Source organism: Choloepus didactylus, chromosome 6, assembly GCF_015220235.1.
Source record: "Choloepus didactylus isolate mChoDid1 chromosome 6, mChoDid1.pri, whole genome shotgun sequence".
Lineage (NCBI taxonomy): Eukaryota > Metazoa > Chordata > Mammalia > Pilosa > Megalonychidae > Choloepus > Choloepus didactylus.
In genome coordinates this window covers 5503513-5522586 of record NC_051312.1, presented here as the reverse complement: position 1 = coordinate 5522586, position 19074 = coordinate 5503513, and the positions used below count along the sequence as shown (strand labels likewise).

The 19074-nt window shown below is 55.5% G+C and overlaps 1 protein-coding gene across 5 annotated transcripts in view; it reads left to right on the top strand.

The window, feature by feature from the left end:
• The first annotated feature begins 3121 nt into the window (after positions 1 to 3121).
• ANO1 (anoctamin 1) overlaps positions 3122 to 19074 on the top strand; it is a 174762-nt gene continuing 158809 nt past the window's right edge. For 4 of the 5 annotated variants that reach the window (XM_037840409.1, XM_037840407.1, XM_037840408.1 and 1 more), the window contains exon 1: positions 3122 to 3281. In XM_037840409.1, the coding sequence (XP_037696337.1) occupies positions 3218 to 3281 (64 nt within the window). In that variant the 5' untranslated portion in view covers positions 3122 to 3217. Of the gene's footprint in view, positions 3282 to 18409; positions 18962 to 19074 lie in introns of those variants that run through there. The other variant, XM_037840406.1, reaches the window with a different exon arrangement.

Below are 19074 nucleotides of genomic sequence, written 5' to 3'. Positions count from 1 at the left end.
ACGCCGTCAGCAGAAGCCAGAAGGAGAGAAGACTGTGTGACGGGAGCAGAGGTGCAAGCCAGGGAACCCCGGGGGCTGCCGACGAGCCAGCTCCCCCAGGCCGCAGCCTCCGGGACAAGGCATGGCCGGTTCTTTCCTCCAAAACCATGACACAATGGGTTCCTGTTGTTTAAGCCAACCCGTGTTGTGGTGTTTGTCATAGCAACCCTGGCAAACTGAGACACCCTCTCTGGGCAGCCCCACGGAGCTGGCTCCTTCCAGGAAGGGAAGGCGCATCCCCTGCTCAGCTGTCACCCGTCCCCGGGTTCCAGGCCCCAGGGCCCCGTCGCGAGCCACCGTCGCTGTGTCTCCATCCCCTCCTCTCTACTACAGCACGTCGGTGACAAGGACACTCCTGCTGAGCCTGGCTCCCTGACAATGCAACCACAGTCAACCGTCTTACTCGGATTTTCCCTTCCTGCTGAAATCCAGGGATACCCGCCTTTCCGGAATCCCCCTTTACTTGGAGACAATAAGTTTTGTTTTCTTTAAATCTGTGTATGTTCCGTATAAACTGCAAAGAAATGGATGAGGTGCCCCTGGCACATAACTCGCTGGCCCTGCAAAGGACTCCGGGGGGCCCTGGGATGCGGGGAGACACCCTTCCCCGATGCAGGCAGCACCCCCCGAGCTGCGTGCAGGAAAACTGCACCCAAGAACCATCAGCGACAGACCCCACGGGGGCTCCATCCTAGGCAGCGTCATCAGGGGTGGCACCCACACTTCCAACTGCCTGGCCGACGAGGGCGAGGATTAATCATCTCTCACCCCGGGGAAGGCAGAGAGGCCTCTGCGAGTGAGAACTTGGCCGCCGTAACCAAATAAGGCAATATTAGATTTCTCTGTTTATAGCAGGCCCGTGACACCGGGCAGCCCAGGGGGCACCGAGAGGAGATGCGGTTCAGGCTGAGTCTCTCCAATCCCAACATCCAATAACTCTGCCCAGAGCCAGCTGTAATTTCCTTCTAGAAACAACCATCTGTCACTTTTTTAAATACACACGAACAAACCCGAGAGGCTGCCCATTCCCCACCCCCACCCCTCCCATCCAGTCCCCGCCAGGGGCTTTGAACTTCCACGCTCATGGGGGTGGGGGGTGTCCCTAAAAGTTTTATTCCAGGGCTTGAGCAAAAACAGAAGGCACTTTTTTTAAAAGGAGAAGCTTCAGAACTTCATTTGGGAGGTGCCCTTTTTCAGCCCTGAAAATTTATTTCCAATTCTCCTGTAAAGAGCCTCCAGTGACCTTCCCGTGCCAAGGGTATTTATAAAACGAAATGAGTGGTTGGCAGGGCTGAGTTCTAGTAATCGGTATTAATAATAAGACGAGTGTAAATGTTTAAAACCCATTAGGAGGCTTTAAATGCTAAATAAAGCTTTGGCTTGCTGGCATTTGCACCTGGAACATGGATTCATCCAACCTACATCTAAGATTCGAACCCCAGGGCGGTTCTGCTGGTTTGGCACGACCCTGTACTGTCTGTGTGTCCTCAGGTACAGAGCTGTACGGACCCGGGGGAAAGCAGGACAGCAGCGATCACGCCTCCAAATGCAAGTTTTTATCCTGTCTCATTCCCCAGGAGACCACTCACTCCTCGATGACAGACTTATCTGCTTTTATCTCTACAACCTTTCCGGAACACAGTAGGTGCTCAGGAAATGCTTTCTGAAAGAGAATGAATGAACAAACGAACGAACGAACCAACGAAACGTATCATCGCATCTCCCACCATTGGCAGCCTCCGATTTATCCCCCCGGAACCCTCGGTGAGGACGTGTAGGGTGGACGTGCGGTGCCCGAGCACCAGCCTCAGAATGAAATTCTTGAACCTGGAATTGACTCCCAGGGAGGCCAACAGCTAATCAGGCCTTGGCTTTCTTGGCCTCTCGTCCCACCCAGACAGCACACTCCCATCTCAGAGCTCCCTCCACACCCCGCCAAACCCCCAATAGGAGGTGCCCCCTCATCCCCTCTCACAGCCCCCCCCAGCCCACCAGGAAAGCCTCGCTGTCACCCCCGCCCGGTCTCTGCAGCCCTGTGCGGATGGCGGAGTGACAGGTGGCACAATGAGTGAGGCCAGGTGAGAGCCCCACGACCACTGCAAACCAGGTACGACCACCCCCACAACCGCCCACCTGAAAGAGAAAGGGGGCCCCTCTCCCACGACATCTCAGGGCCCTGATGTGCCTTTTTCAAAGAGCACATCTTGGGCGTCGGACTCACCTGGGGCTGAGCCTCTGTCCGCCCTGTGACCTTGGCCAAGTCACCTGACACCATCATTTGCTCAACAAAAATTTTATTGAATACCTGCCATGTGTAAAGCAGACAGACAGGGCCCCTTGGCCACCCAAGGCCCAGCCCAGGACACGAGAACAGCCGGCATTTATTTATTTATTGGCACTTACTGCGTGCTCGGCACTTTATCCGCGTTACTCATTTAACCCTCCCAACAACCCTGCAAAGCTGGTACTATACAAACCTCCATTTTTTTGGTTGAGGAAACAGAGCCCCAAGAAAAGAAATAATTTGCCCCCTTTTTTATTCCTTGTTCTTAGGCAGACCTGCTGCTGGACAACCACCTCCCAGGGCCTTGCTCCTTTACCTGTAAAATGGAGATGCACAGTCCTTCGTTTGCAGGGTTGTCCGGAGGACTTGGGGGAATAATGAAGTCGAGTGCCTGGCACAGCATGAGGAACAGAGGAGACGCTGCGTGGAGGGCAGTGGGACTTTCTGTGACTGGCCGTGGGATCAGTGAGGGCTGGGAAATGGGGCCACCCGCCTCCTCCGACAACCTCCCTTGTCAGAGCTCAGGCCACAGAGCTGAAGGCAGGCAGGGTTCTCAGGTCTGACCCTCACTCTCAGCGGAGAACTGGGCCCAGCTGGGCCTGCCCGGGCCGGTCCTCCAGGCCTGGGGTCAAGGCTGGAGGCAGCCCCGGCGACAGGAGTCCTCTGGGAGCCTGGGAAAGTGCCCGCGCGTTACTGATTAACCCACACGCGACACCCAAGCAGCAGCTCCACCCGCTGACTCATTTTGCAAACCCTGCTGGCCCCCGGGAGCAGCCTGTCGCCCTGCCCGAGGTCCCGGCCACGGAGGTGTCGGAAGTGTCGCTGCTGCGGGGAAGGGTGACCCAGCGTCCGGACCTGCCACAGGGAGCCGAGGCTCACTCCCGGGCCGGAGCGATGGAGGCCAGCACGTGGGAGGCGAGCCCGACGGCGGAGACAGTCCTGGACCCTCTGTTGGCAAGTAAGGAGCAGGCTGGGTAGGGGGCCACGCGGCTGGGGGCGGGGCCGAGGGGAGCATTGTCGCTGCCAGCCCGACTGGAGTGAGACCCCCGGGCTGCGTGCGTCTCGGGGGTCCACGTGGGGCCGTCCCAGGGAGCACGGGGTCCAACGGTGCCCCGACCAGTGGGATTGGGGACAGGGCAGGGGGCGCGCCTCAGGGTGATAGGCCCTGGGGGTGGGTATGTTAACGCAGGGTGGATTTCCAGCCGGAGAAGAACCTTTCCTAAGAACTAAATCCTAAAACCCCAGGGTTTCTCAGCCGCGTTGCCACTGACCCCTGGAGCCCGGGAGCTCTCGGGTGGGGGGTGTCCCGTGCGTTGGAGGACGTTCACCAGCATCCCCAGCCTCTACCCACCAGATGCCGGGAGCACCCCACTCCATCCCCATCCAACCCCTGTGACAACAGAAAACGTTCCCCGACAATGCCGGGGGTCCCCTCTGTAGAGAACCCCTGCCCTATGGGCCGTGATGCCCTGCGGGGTCAGTCCCGGGGCTGATGACGACGCGAGGCTTCGGGGCTCGGTTTCCAGCTGTGCCGCCTTGGCTGAGCGGCCTCAACTCTCTGTGCCTTGGTTTGCTCATCAGTAAAATGGGGCTAAGAACGATGGAGTTTGGGGAAAGAGTCAGACATGAGCTAAAAGTTGTCCTGGGCTTAGGACAGGGGTGGCACCTCGTGAGTGCTGCTATCACCCAGCTTTACACTCGAGTAAAGTGAATTCCAGCAGCTATGTCATCACCCAAGGCGCCGCGGCGGGGAGGAGAGGGCTGGGAGTGACCTTCCCCGTCACTGTCCAAGGCCTCCTCCCGTCACCTCTGTGCTGTAAAGGGGAGACTGAGAACCGAGAGTCAGGGGCCTTGGTCCCAAACCCACCCTGCTCCTCGCTGTGTGGCCTTGGGCAAGTCACTCTCCCTCTCTGGGCCTCAGTAAAATGAGCAGATACCAGTGGAGCAGCATGTGTGGAGGGGCCGCAGTCTGCTGGACATGGCATGAGCATCCTCCACCTGACGAGATGGGCAAGGGTGAGGGGACCTCGGGGAGGGAGGGCAGCGGGTCCCCATCTCCCCCGTCGTGTGCCAGCCAGGACCCAGGGGATCCACCGCCAAGTTCACGGCTGGATCTCTCCAACCGAGCTCCACCCTTTGTGGGTTGTTTGTTGAAGGAATACCTTTTTCAGTTTATGAGTGAGTGAGCAAGTGAATGAATGAATGCACAAAAGAACAAGGAAGCTGACTTACTTCCCCAGGCCCTAGGTGGGGGGAAAGCTCCAGAATGCGAGCTGCAGCCTCCTCTGTGTGACGGAGAGGGCGGGAGGTGGTCCCCGAGGCCCTGCCCGTGTCCTGCGTGAGTTCTGGGTCTGTGGGGCCACCTTCCCAAGACCATCCTTGGCACAAGCTGGAACCTCTCTCAGGAATGGCCCTCTGTCCCCAGGGCCCTCTGGCCTCCCTGGGAAGCCTGAATTTCCTGAAAAAGGACTGCTTTTTGTTTTTGGTTTATTCTCAAAATGTCGGAGAGTCTAGGCAGAGGGCAGAGGACTATGAGTTGAGCAATGAAATGTTTATAAAATAGTCCTAAAATAATTCCAAAGCATTGCCAAATTTTTGAGTTCCCTAAACCGAGATTGTGGTTGGTGGCCATGGTTAGTGGCCCTCGGATGTGGAGGGGACTCTGCACCTGGCTGACAGGTGAGGGGCCCCCGGGAAGGCAGACATGGTCTGGCTCCATTCTAGGAATTCTGGAAATCGGTGAGTCCAGCCCAGCCCCCAGTGCCGACTACACCAGGGCAAATACACCTGCCCTTTACTCCAGAGGGCAAAGCTGAGGACAGGAGAGGAGGGACAGGGCTGGGGATGCTTTCAGGAAGGGCCAGGATGCAGAGGCTTGGGCCATTTACACTAAAGGGACCAAGCACTTAGATCTCCAGGTCACTGGGGCTCAGTTGCTGACTTCTACCTCTCCCAGGGACACTTCTTGGGCAGAGTGAGCCATGTGTAGTACTCCTATGCCAACTGCAAAGCCCATGGACTTTTGACCTGGCCTTGAGAATCTCCCTGATGGCAGCACAGGGCTGTTCCTTGAGGAGGTCCCCTGGGAAGACCCCATGCTTGCTTCATTCTTCACTCTCCTTCCTTGGTCATAAAGCTCTTGATCACCACACTGGCATCTCCAAAGGGGCAGCAATTAGCCATTTATCAGTCAGTCACACCCTAGTATAAATAAGGTCAGCATCAGCTCTGGGCTGGTGACTGCTGGATGGACAGAAACGGGCTCCACTTTGGAACTCCGGACTGTCGTGGGGCAGCCCAGGGTGCTACAACCATGGGGAGGGGCCCTGACAAATAAGCGGCATCCCTTCAGCCATAACTCAGTAACCAGGGTTTCTCCTTTGGGACCCTGGATATGCAGATGGGGAGGGTGGTAGGAAGATCACAGGATCTGGCGGGAGAAAGGGCTTGGTGCTAGCACTGCCCAGAGGGGCTGCAGCTTCCCTGGTGCTCCAGTTTGCTAATGCTGCCTTTACGCAAAACACCAGAAATGGATCTGATTTATAAAGAGGGTTCATTCGGTTACAAAGTTACAATCTTAAGGCCATAAAGTGTCCAAGGTAAGGGGGTTCCTGCACTGAAGGATGGCCAATGGTGTCCGGAAAACCTGTGTTAGCTCGGAAGGCTCGTGGCTGGCGTCCACTTGCTCCCAGGTTACATTTCAAAATGGTGTTTCTCCACAATGCTGCTCTTGGGGCATTTTGTCCTCTCTTAGCTGCAGCTCCTCTTCAAACTGTCTCTCATCTGCAGCTCCTCTCTCAGCTCCTGTGCATTCTTCAACGTGTCCCTCTTGGCTATGGCAAGCTCGCTCCTTCTGTCTGAGCTCATATAGTGCTCTAGTAAACTAATCACGGCCCACGCTGAATGGGTGGGGCCACACCGCCATGGAAATTATCTAATCAGAGTCATCACCCACAGTTGGGTGGGGCGCATCTCCATGGAAACACTCAATCAAAGAATTACAATCTAATCAACACTAATACGTTTGCCCACACAAGACTGCATCAAAGATAATGGCATTTGGGTGACATAATACATCCAAACTGGCACACCTGGTGATGGCCATTGTCCACTGTTGGGGATGGGAAGAGCCTCTCTCTGGCACTGCCTCTATTTCTGCTTCAGAGTGAGACCCCCAGAATTGCACGGTGCCAGAAAATGGGGTCCCTTTCCTGTGAAATGCTGCTGTGGGTGAATGAGGCAGCTTGGAATCAGGGGACCCTGAGGGGGGATGGGGCTGGGAGAAATTATGTCTCCCCTCACCCATCAGAGGAGGGGTCCTCATGGGGAGGTAGGGGGTAGCTGGGGAGGGACAGTGTCCTCAGGATCTGAAGGAAACCTCCATTGACAGGAAATGCAGACGAATAGGAAGAGAAGAAGCAAGGGAGAGAGAGAGGGAGACAGAGAGGGTGGCAGGGAAGAAAGCCTAAAGGAAGCTGTTTCTCTTGAGGGGAAACCAAAACAGACGATGCTACACATCAAAAGCCTGACCCGAGTGTCCCCGGAGAGAACCAGTACCCCAGCTCTCCCCGAGTGGGGCCGGGGTGCCCAGGCTGAGCCTCAGGATGCATCTTCTCGGAGCCCGTGGACAGAGCAGCCCAGCCCAGCGGGGCGTCCATGGAGAGGGTAGAATGGAGCCAGGCTGACCCAACCACAGTGACAATGGCCTTCGGCGCGTCACTGTCCACATTGATCTGTTCTCATCAGAACATCCCTTTGGGAAATGCTCATCAGGCAACGACGATCTTGGCCAGCACTCGGGGAGCAGGGGCCATTTGCCTCAGCAGTTCTTTCACACAGGTCCGAGGTAAAATGTTTGTAGAAGACAGGTTCTGGGACTCAGGCAGGTCATAGCCTTTCTCTGGGGCCATTTGCTCGTCTCTAGCACTATGAGGGAGGAGCACAAACAGCTGCTTTGTAGAGAGGGGACCCAGGGAAGGCCTTTGGGCAAGCTGGGCAGTTTCATAGGACTGTTGGGTCAGCAGTGAAGGATAGAAAAGCTGTCTTTAAAAAGGTGGGAGTTATTTTCTCTTATTTAAGAGAAGTCTAGAGGTGGGCATTCCTGGGGCTGGGAGGGAGCCTCACAAAGTCATCAAGGATTCCAGCTTCTTCTCTCAGGCTGCTCTGCCATGCTCAGCAAGGCAACTGCCTCATGGCCCAAAATGGCTGCTGGAGCTCAAGAAATCAAATCTGCATTCCAGCCAGCAGGGAAGAGAAGGGCAAAGGAGGGCACTCTCTCTCCCCCAAAGGATAATCTCTGGACATTGCTCACACATTTCCACCCATTCCCAATGGCCTGAATTTAGTCCCAGGGCCACACGTAGCTGTGAGGAAGGCCAGGAAATGCAGTCTTTATTCTGGGTAGTCATGTGCCCAGCTGAAAACTAGGGGTTCTCTTATGAAGAAGTCAGAGAATACATATTGGGAGGCAACTGGCAGTCCACACCACGGGTTCTGCCCAAAAGACAAGTACCTTGTCTGGTGCTGAGTGGTCATTCCCTCCCCTGAGCCTTGGTTTCCTCATCTGTAAAATGGGCAGTTGCTCTCCACGGCCCCTGAGTCCTTTCCAGCCCAGACAGTGGGTGATTCTCCATTCTACACAATTTGCCTCATAGAATCTCCTAGACTTGAAGCTCCCCAAGGGCAGGGAGTTTTGTCTGGTCTGTGCACTACTGCATTGCCGAGGCCTAGAACGGAGCCTGCAGTGGTCAGTGTGTTTGTTGAATGAGTAAATGATGGTTGCATTTTAACAGGATGAATTTGCGTAAAGGGCCCCTTGCTTTTTTTCTCTTCTTCAACTTTTTCTTTTTTTTCCTTTTTTCCTTTCTCTTCCTCCTTGTCCTCTCCCTTTTCTTCCTCCTCCTCCACCTCCAGCTTCCTCCTTGTTTCTTTTTAAAATAGTCAGTCTTTTCCTTGCTGGCCTTGCCACAACTTGGGACAAGAAATCGGGGACCCCCCTCCATGCCTGCCTCATCCCACCCCCATTTCCAGCACTCCAGGCTGTAGATGCTTGAATCAGCTTCGATTCCCATCTCGGTGGCCCTAGCAGGGTGTACACGGGGCTTGAATTCCTCCTTCTTGCTGCTTTTGGAAAAATGACTTTCCCCCGGCTTCCAGTCCTTACTGCTGCAGCGCGAACCTCACATACACCAACTGTTTTGGATAAATGTGAAAGTAAAGTGAAGGTGAGTTCAGAGAGATCAGCTCCCTGGAGTATTTGCCTGCAGGAATGCCAGCGTTATCTCAGACTGCAGTGCACAGCCTGAGCAGGGCGGGGTGGGGGCAGGCTCCTCTAAAGTGGGGGTGCAGTCCCTAGGATACATAGTTTTCAGCCCTGGCAAAATGCAGGGGATATTTCAAATGCTCACGCCGCTATCGCAGACACTGCCCACTGAATCACCTCATTTCCTGGGTAGGTTTCACTTGCACACACCTATTTTTCTTTGGAAAACTGTAAAATGCTATAATCAACATCCTATGTATCATCTTTCTGGAGCCGTAAAACACTTCATGACCAACTGGATTTTTTTTGTCACGTTAACACTGCGTTTTGATAAGACGTTTCCGTGTAAATACATTGTATCAACATTTACCTCCGCTCATGCCTGGAGACGGGGTTCATAAATCCAAGAACATTCCATGAGCTCAGCCTTTGTCACATTCCCAAGACGGGTAACGGTGCCATTAAGTACCAGCCAGCTCCCCTCGCGGCCCTCTGCACCGGCTGTAGCCTGGTTCCGGAATGTTCTTCCCCAGATATACCTGCCTTCCCTCTAAGCAAACACCCCTTCCTCAGTGACGTCCATCCTGACCCCTATCTAAGGCAGCCCCCCGATTCTCTGTCCCTTGCCCTTCTGCATTTTTTTCAAACCACCCTCTTTATCCACCACGACATTAATTGCTTATTCTCTTTCACCCTCCCATGAATATAATTTCCATAGCTGCCAAGTCTGTGGCATCCTCAGTGCTCAGACCCAGCCCAGGGTGATATTACATACTCAGTAAGTATTTATTGACTGACTATTTCCCACTATTCCTTAAAGACCCTGTTGAAGCTGGCAAATACTTTCAGTCCCCTGACCTAACAGTTCTGGGCGTGATTCTTCGTACAGTGGGATAAGACTTCACAGCACGTGCTCTACTTCAGCATTTATTTTTAGGTTCTCTCTTGTTCTGAAACAGTTTTAAGGTAGCTTACTGAGATTTTTTAAATTCCTCAAAAATAAAATACTTTGGAAGTTAATAAGGAAAATGGGGCCTAAGGAAAATGAGTTTTCTGAAATTGAGAGTTAAAAATAGTTGGCGCATAGTGCGTGGTTTCTGGGGGTGAGCCGGCAGTTTACCTGTTTTTGTTCATTTACTCTCTGTGACAACCCATGGGGTGAGCACTAGATGTACGCCCACTTTACAGGTAAGAAACGGAGGCACAGAAAGGAAAGGGGGTCTGCTCAAGATCACCCAGAGCTGGTAAAAGGCGGGGTGGTGGGTCTGAAGTCTCCAGGCCAGAGTATTCAGATCCAGGAACACAGGGCTCCCCTGTGGGAGGTGTGGACTCCCAAGTGCCTGCTCAGGATTCCAAACCCCCCAAATCGCGAGAGCCCTTTCCTTATCACAAATCTCTTAATGCAAGAGATACTGGTTCTGTTCTCTGGAAACCCATGACTCATGTGCTCTCTGTTGTTCAGGGCTCTTGGCTGCGAGCGACAGAAAGCAAGTCTGGTTCTCCAAAGAGAAAGCGCATGATGGAAGGCCGTGGGAGGGTTGGCAGGAGGGCAGGGACAGAGGCAGCGTGGGTGGGATGAGTGACACATATACCTCTCCGTGCTGCTGCAGGGCACCCCTGCCGCTACACACAGCCACTGCTGCCACTGGATGCCACCTCGCTGTCCCCACGCTCCCTACCCCTGCCTGTGTGGGCCCAGAGGCAGAGCCGCCCACGGGGATGTCTGATTGGCCAAGCCTGGGTCACATGTCCATGACCCAGTTGCCAGAGACACGGAGCATCCTGTTTCCCTAAGAGTGGGTTCTGTGTCCCACCAATATTGCACCCAGTGGGGGATCCCCTCCTCCCCAAATAGGAAGGGGAGTGAGATGCTGGACAGACCAAATGACAAATACCCACCACCTTCTCCAAGGAGTCCCCAGACAGTCTGCCATGGGGTCCACTAGGAACAGCAGGCTCTAACAGTCTGCAAAGCTGGTGGGTGTGAAAACTGAGGACGCTGCATGAGGGAGCTGAGGGGCCCTGTGTCGGGGTGACAGCTCTTTCAGGGGTGACCTGAGCTCCTTTTAGCTCAGCGATTCATGAGCAATCAGGTCTGTCGTTGTTTGCCAGGCTGCTATGACAAACACTGCATTATGGTTCGGCTTAGACGGCAGGAATTTACTGGCTCACAGCGTCGGAGGCTGGAAGGCTCACGTGCTCCTGGGTTCAGCTGTGTTCTGGTGCTGGCTTGCCGGCAGTCCTCAGGTTCCTTGGCTTTGATTTCTGCTTCACATGCAGTGTCCTCTCCTCTCTCTTCTGGCTTCCCCCTGACTTCCATCTCCTGGCTCCTCCCCTCAGCTTTCTCTGACTGTGTCTGAATTCCTTCTGCTTGGAAAGGCCTCCAGGGCTCGGGACCAAGGCCTGGACTCATTCAGTTGGACAGATTCACGGTGGGTTCCCACCCCCAGGAAAGCAGATCAAGATATTAGGGTACGCAATCCCACCTACCGCAGGCCCCAGGGGGGCAGCCTCGCCTTTGGCCCCAGGAGAAGTGTGAAACCATCTTCATGGCGTTCGTCCCCCAGTGTGGGACCCTGGATCTGGGCTTGGCGCTCTCCTGGACAAACTGCAGCCGGGGGATAGAAGCTGGCAGTCACTGGGTTTAGAACAGTTGGTCCAACACCCTACTGACCAGTGGGAACATGACAGTTTGTTTTATTTTGTTCTTGTTTGCTCGGGTTTGGTGCATGAGGTCATGCACTCAGTTTGGGACAGATCGCTGTGGTGTGCTGTGCCGATGCCCCCCAGTGCCCCCACCCCCCAGACTCACTCCTGCCCTCCTCACTCTGCCCTGTAGAACTTTACCAATTTGTCCCGTCGCCTCTGGCTGCAGGGTATGTTCACCCTTCCAGAGGTGCCAGCAGGAGAGCAGGGGACAGGAGGAGAGAAAAGGGGGTCTTTATTGCTGCAGCTCCCCATTTTCCTGCCAGGCAGCCCTCTCCCCAGCCTAGGCCCCCAGTCCTGCTCCTGCACCAACTCCTGCTCTAGGTGGTCGTGAGGACCCTGAATTTGCAGCTGGTTGGTCACAAGTGCAGGAGGCCCTGGGAACCCCCAAACCTGAGGCTGGTGTCTGAGTGGGGGTGACCTCGGGGAGGGGAGCCGAGTGATTCACCTCCCTTCCCTCTCCTGGTATGAGAGGCTGCTTGTCCTCCAGAGCAGGTGGGCAGCCCTGCAGCTCACCAGAAATGGTATTAAATCCTTTAGGTTGAAGCCAAAAGACGGGGGCCAGGATGCACTGCTCATTTAACCCACTGGGCAGTTTCCAACTTGTCAAACCACCCCCGGCTCAGGCGGTGACACAAGGCCTAATTCTGCGTGGCCGTCCCAACACGGCCACAGAGGTTGAAGGCCACAGGATCAGAGCACGTGCTGCAAACCGTGGGATGTTGTTCCAAACCACGAGATGTGGCCCCGAGTGGACTGGTCCTGCCACCGCCTCCTGCTCCTCGCGGGGAGCCCTGGCCTGAGAACCCGGGGGGCTGCCGACCAAGCCAGAGGCTGCCAGGGTGGCCTGGGGACAGGGACCCGCCCTGCCTGCTTCTCGAGGACAAAGAAAGCCAGCTCCTCCTCAGGGCCATCCCCAGAGTGACCGTGGCCGCCGAGGCTTTGTGCACCCCGAAACCAACACCCACACTCCGGCGGGTGGAGTGTCGTCGCTGCTCTGAGCCAGCGGTGATAGCAGAGGCCAAGTTTCACGTTTCTTTCTCGGATTCCCTCAAAGGTCTGGGAAAGCCTTATCTCGCCTCCTGAAAGGAGCTGCTCCTGGGGTTTTGTGAACAGTCTCCAGTCAGAGAGGTTGTTGTTTGCATACAGGGGCTGAAAGGGGTCAGACACTCAAGGGAGAGCAGCTAAGAACTTTCCAGAAAGGAGGCAGGGCTGGGACAGCGGCGTTTTCTTTCCCCAAGACTCCGCATCCCCCAAACCTGCCCTGAGGAAGACGTTGAGGGAACTGGGACAGGGCTCTTGTCCCTTGTGCAGAAGAAACCAAACAGCATCGAGGCTTTGCCCTCTGGGTCTCAGAGCGGGCAGCGTTTCACCAGGAACCGGGCCGGGGGGTCCTTTCCCCTAGCAGGTGAGCAGAGGACAATGCCAAACATTTTGTTGGCAAAGCACCTCCAAAAGGAGCCAGCCCTGAGAAGCAGATCCGCCGGGTGACTCTAGACCGCCTTCCCGACTGTTTTATTTTTAAACTAAACTCGATGCAAAGCAACCCCTCTCTCGAGAGGTGCTTTACCTTTGTGTCCTGAATGAAAACCTAACGTCTTTATTCAGGACTGATTGGGATAATCCTTTGACCTTTAGGGGAAGAGAGAGAAAAACCAACCAGCAAATGTGTTCAACTACAGAGGGGACTTTATACAAACCCGCCAGCCTTAAATAACTTAAAGACATCTAGAGTTTGTCATCTCGCCTCTTTTATTGCCAAGAGTCTTGGCATCAGTATTACTTACTCTAAAAAAACAGGCTGTGTTGTCTTTGATGGGGAATTGAGCATAAATATTTGCGCCATTAATTAGAATCAGGTTAATTCTCTAGACTCAAGAAGCGACGTGGGCAGCCTCTAAGGGTAAACCGGCATCGGAACGTTAGCCAGATCTGAAAGACTCAACACTGAGCGTCCTCCCCCAGGCCCTTGGCCCACCTCATCCCCACCAACAAACAAACCAAGGAAGGGTCAGGAGAGCCCAAGGAGCTGGGAGCCCAGATTTTGAATGCAGCAAATTAAAGAGATTAAAATACAGGGTTTTTTCTATTGTTTTCATAGTCTTGTTATTGTTCCTGGTGATAGTGGGAGCAACTGATACTTTGGGTCCATCCACACTGCTCCCAAACTTCTGAGAGATGAATGGAAGGTTGGTATGGTGTGGTGGAAAGAGTTCTGGAGTTGACTAGAAATTTCTGGAATCAGTTGGACCTGGCTTTGAATCCAAATTCTGCCACTTACCAGCTGTGTGGGCTTGGCAAGCCACTCTCTCTCGGCACACCCATTTCCTTAGCCGTAAATGGGAATCATAACTCATACCTCATAAGGTTGTGCTGACAGATACAATAACACTGAATATTCAGTTCTAGCTACATCTTGTGGCTGGAGATCTCCGCATCCGAGGCACCTCCCTCCACCCAAAAGGGACGATGGAAGTTAAGGGGCCTCGGGGTGACCAGCAGATGGTCAGCTCCCAGCCCCCCCCACCCCCGGAGAAGTTATCTCTGCTATTTTCAGTCTTTCCTGGAATATTGCGCCCCACAAAACTGCATTAGGTGGAATGGGATCATTTTGAGGTGGCACAAGGACTCCGCATGTAGGAGAGCCGAACCGCGTGGTGAGGATGTAGCTCAGTTTTCACTCCTCGTAAAGGTTTCAGGGTATTTCAAGCAGAGGGGTGCGGCTGGGTGGCTGCAGGTGCTAACACCTGTCTGCCAGGTGAGTCTCCTCCCTGAACCGGATCCTTCCAGGGCCTTCTGGGGACACCACCCAGGCAGAACTGAACAACATTATTGTCTTTTGATTGTACTTTACTGTTGCCTTCTGCTGATGGCCAGAGAGTCTAGCTTTCCAACTCCAGCAGTGATGTCATCTTCTTTTAAAATCAAGTTTGAAAAAGTGAGCTGGACTATAGGAAAATATGAAACAAATCATAGCCAGGCATTTCGCAGTGACGGCTCGAATCAGAGGCATGGGGCTTGGACAACTGCCGATGGGAAATGTTGGCTTTCTATGCAAGACCTTCATTCTATCAGTTCAGGACCGACTCTGGAGTCCACATTCTGGGTTCGAATCCTGGCCTTGACACTTGTGACCTTGGGCAAGCGGCTTCACCTCTCTGAGCCTCAGTTTCTGCATCTGGAAAGTGGGAATGATAATAGCAACTACTGCATAGAATTGCAAGGAATTGCTTAGAACAGGACCGGGCGTGTATTAGGGGGTGCTCTCTAAGTATCTGTTAAATAAACTACTTACTGGGTGTCTGCCACAAATCTGATGGCCCACCCCAAGGGGAAGCACGGGAGTTAGGCTGCTTGCTTCATCCGCCGGGCCCTGGCTGAGCCCAGGGGGGACGATCCGCTTCAGCTTAGGGTTTTCTGCATCAAGGCAAGGCCCTGCACACTCTGGCAACCTTCGTCCTACTATTGGAGGCCCTGGGATCAGCAGTGAGTGGCCACTTTGCATCTCCAGCTGCTGGAAGGTTCTACCATGCAGGTTTGCACCCCAGCTCACAACTAGCTCCCTGCCTGCTCACCAGTTCTCGTCCCTTGCTGCCCACGACACCCACAGCCACTGAGCTCTCTGTCCAACCTCACCCAGGACCCCCAGACTGTCGTGGGAGCCCCTGCAGGCACCTCATGGGACCCCTTGAATCTTTTCAAAAGACCCCCCTCCACCCTGCTCAGTGCAGCAGCCTGGGCACATCTGCCCTGGCCCGGCCATCAGACTCACCAGACCCCAACACCTGCCCTGGCTGCCAGCTCCCATCCGCACCTGGCACCCACTTCCCCCTTCTGCCCAGAACCCCCTAAAGCCCGTCTACCCACAGTCACCTCCAAACTGCTCAGCTGGGAGAGGAGGCCCTCGCCAGCACTGAGGCCTTCCACCACGTTTCCCTACTGAGCCGAGGACGGTGCAAACAAGACTCCCCACGGCCCACAGCTTACAGCTCTCCCGGCTCTGGGCTGCGTCTGGCTCCTGCTCTCCCATCACAACCACCACGAGGACAGCTATTGCCGAGGCCTGCTTTACGGAGCTGTGAACAGAGCAGGAACTGGCCCAAGCAGTGGTGCCAGGACCCAAGCCCACATCTGTTTGATGGCTTAGGCCCTGAGTTCAAGTTCAATTACTCTGAATTGAAAGCAGACTTCCTGTGATGATGAGAAATCAGAATTTAAAGGGCCCATGGCCCTGTCCATGTTCTGACGACACATGGCATCGGATCAGGGTGTACATGGCAATTTGGGCCTCTCCCGGGCCACATGAGGGGGCCCAGGGAGGTCACCGGGGCACGAGGCGATGCATGGAGAGGTGCACACAGTTTGACTCTGACCCCTGAAAAGATCCTGGGACCAAGCACAGCTGACGAGCAGCAGAGGCTGTCGGCGGCTTCCTCGATGGGTGAACTGCAAGCTCAGAGCCACTGCAAGACTCTGGGGTGCGATCAGGCCCGGGCTTCGAGGCAGGCTGGGTCTGACCTGGCTGGCCCAGCCCCCACCCTGCCAAGCCTATTTTAGCGCAAGGGTTGAGCGCTGGCTGCAACTGGCCGGGAGCTGCCTTCTCTCCCCCACTCCCACGCCGCCTCCCCGAAAAGGGAAACCATTTTCCATAATTACAAGCATTGTGCGGCGTGGTGACTGTGTTCCGTGATGGTGGCTGGGAGCCCTAGTGACGGACGTGCCACCTCCCCACAACGGTTCACTTATTCCCTTCTGCTTTTGACATAAATGTCTTCCTGGCACGTGCAAGATGCTGGAGGTCTTTGACTTCAGATGTGGCGGCAGAATGGAGCTCCCCGGAAAATGTGTTGGGGGGTGTGGGTGTCCCTTCTTCTTCTCCCCGTTCGGGACACACACCGGCAGCCTGGCCACCTCCTGGCTTGGCTTCCTTCTCATGCTACATTTACCAAACTAGCAGCCGACATCAATCTTTTTTTAAAAAAAATGAGCTGGTCCAGGTATTTTTAAATATCTTTTTAAATATCCGTGTCTGTGGACTAGCGTTTTGCATGTGCTGGATGCAGCTAAAGGGCTTCAGCGGCAACTTAATAGGAGCCAAGAAAACAAATAGAAAAGTGGCTCCAGGCTTCAATTTGAATGAATCAACATCTATTAAGGGCTGTTTAACATGTTTCTGCTAATAATAATAATGCATTCAATAATGTGCATTTTAAAGCTGGCTACCGATACAATCTCCTGTCACTGCCCCAAAATGGCAAACAATGACCGTTAAAAATAGCTCTGGGAGGTATTTACATTTTTTTTTCCGGAGCCTTTTTGGTTTATAGTTTGTCATTCCAAGGCTCAGAATTCTAAAATTTTCTCTGTGTGTTTACAGAACTGAGCTATTGCTATGCCTCACAGTGGCTATCAGGTCCTTCCAAGAATGATGAAGTTTTAGCTCAAATCCTGCACAAAATGGTTTAGGTCAGAAGGAAAAGCCCTGTGAGGTGTGTTTGGCTTCTACCCAGCTTCCTCCGCCCTCTTGGTGCTCGGCATATCTGGCACACATCTGGGGTACACAGCACACACCTGGGGTGCCCAGCACACTTCTGTGGGTCCTGGCACACATCTGAAGGACTGGTACACATCCGGAGAACTCAATCCACATCTGGGGGACCAGTACACATCTGGGGGACCCGGTACACATCTGGGATATCTGGCACACATCTGGAGTACACAGCACCCATCTGGGATACCTAGAATACATCTGGAGTACACAGCATACTTCTGGGGTAACCTGCACACACCTGGAACACACACACTTCTGGGGGACCTGGCACACATCTGGGAGACCCTGCACACATCTGGAGTACACAGCACACTTCTGGGGGACCTGGCACACGTCTGGGGCTGAGCTGCTGTCCACGGTGAAGGAGCAATCCCTCCAGGTGCCTCATCTCCCATGTGACGCTAGATGATTACTAGGGAGAACGGCAGGTCACCTTTCTCCTTGGCCTACTGGAAGGAGGGTCCTCTGACGCTCCTTTCCATTTATAGCTCTTTGGTCCGGGGAGAGGGTGCAGAGAAGAAAGTGCCCTGCAGGAGACATTTTCTTTGTGGTCTGGCTGCAACGTCGCAGGGATGACAGTGTTGCCCACCCAGGGCAGTGTGGGTGTGTACTGAACCCAGAGGGCCTGACATGGGCAGAAGGATGGATTCCTTTCGGGTGCATGTGACTGTCCTCCTCTGGGTCTGTCCCGACCAGTATTCAGCCAAAGCGGCAGCCTGGGAACCTTGGTGGGGTGGTCTGTGGGGTGCCGGCACAGGCTGTCTCCCAGCCGTAAGGGCGCAGGACACGTGAGACCTTTCGAAAGGTCACTTCGGCTGCCCCTGACCCATCAACGGCCCCGCCTGCATTCAGGGAGCAGCTTACCCTTCTGTTTAAGGGAGTTCCGCCTCGGGATTTATTGTATTTATGCGGAGAAGTCATGGGCGTGGGGTTTGTAGATACACACAGAGGCGCCTCTCCCGCCGCTCTCCTGCGCACTCGTCGTGCCCACACATCCGTCATCTCCAAGGATGCGCAGTCCTCCACACTGGTTTCTAAACACCCACAGGGCTGGGGAGTGGACCCCTCCGGCTCCCCGAGCCCTGGCTGCCGCGATTGGCCGATCAGGAGGAAGGGCGGGGCCACAAGCCCCTGGCACATTCCCGTCCCCTTGGTTAACTGGGGTCTTGGAATAACAGGATTTTTCTCCTGCTTTGGGGGGAAGGGGGAGCTCTCATTTCATCCAGATCCTTAAGTTTTGTCCAGGCTGGGGTAAAGTTCCCTGGACTTGGAGACCTGGATTCGCGTCCAGGGCTCCACCTGTAACCCCCAGTTCCGCGCCCCTTCCCTGGGCTTCAGCTTCCTCTTCTGCCAAACTGGTTCCATCCCTAGGCGAGGGGGCAGGGGGCGAGGGTACGCCGCCGTCGCCGAACCGGGCCCCCCACGGGCCCCTCCGATGCCCAGGCCTGGCAGGGGTTCCCCCTCGTGTCTCAGGGCTGGGTCCACGCTCCCCCTCCCCCTTAGTCAACACCCCTTGCCGGGGGCCCTGGCTGGGGACGCGCCTAGCACAGAGCTCGGGGCCCCACTGTCCGCTGGGACTGATAAGACGGTTCCGGAGCCCGTGAAGACGCGCCCCGCAGAGCGGGAGGACGGGGGCGGGCCGGCCTCCCCATCCCGGGGACCCGCGGGCCGAGCGCGGCAGCCGCGCCTCTCCAGCGTCCCGCGCTGCTCCCTTGGCGGCCGTGTCGCCGCGGGCGAGTGGCTCTGCGCGCGCGGGGCGGGGCGAGGGCGGCGTCCGCAGGTAGCCCCCGGGAGGCGGGCAGACCCGCCCCAGACCCCCGGACCAAAAACCCGAGGGGGCGGAGCGGCGCGGCCGTGCGCGAAGGCGGCCAAGTTGGGCTCCGGCGCACGCGGCTTCGCGTCTCGGTCCGGGGTGGGGGACACCGTGTCCCCTCCCCAGCAGGGCTCGGACCCCGGCCCTCAGGAGCTGCTGCGGATCTCCAAGGAACCGGAGCTTGGCCGCCCCCTCTCCCAGGTCCCCGCGCACTTGGGGCGTCCCGGAGCCGGGCAGCGAGCCGCGCCATGCTGGAGGCCGACATCGGTCTTGAGGGGCTGTCCCCCAAGGAAGCCCCCGCAGCTCGTGAGTATCCAGGGGTGGCGCGGGGGGCGGGGGAGTGAGGGTCCCCGAGCGCGGCTGCAGTGGCGTCGGGGACGCCCGGGGGCAGCGGGGTCCGAGGCACCGATGGGTGCAGG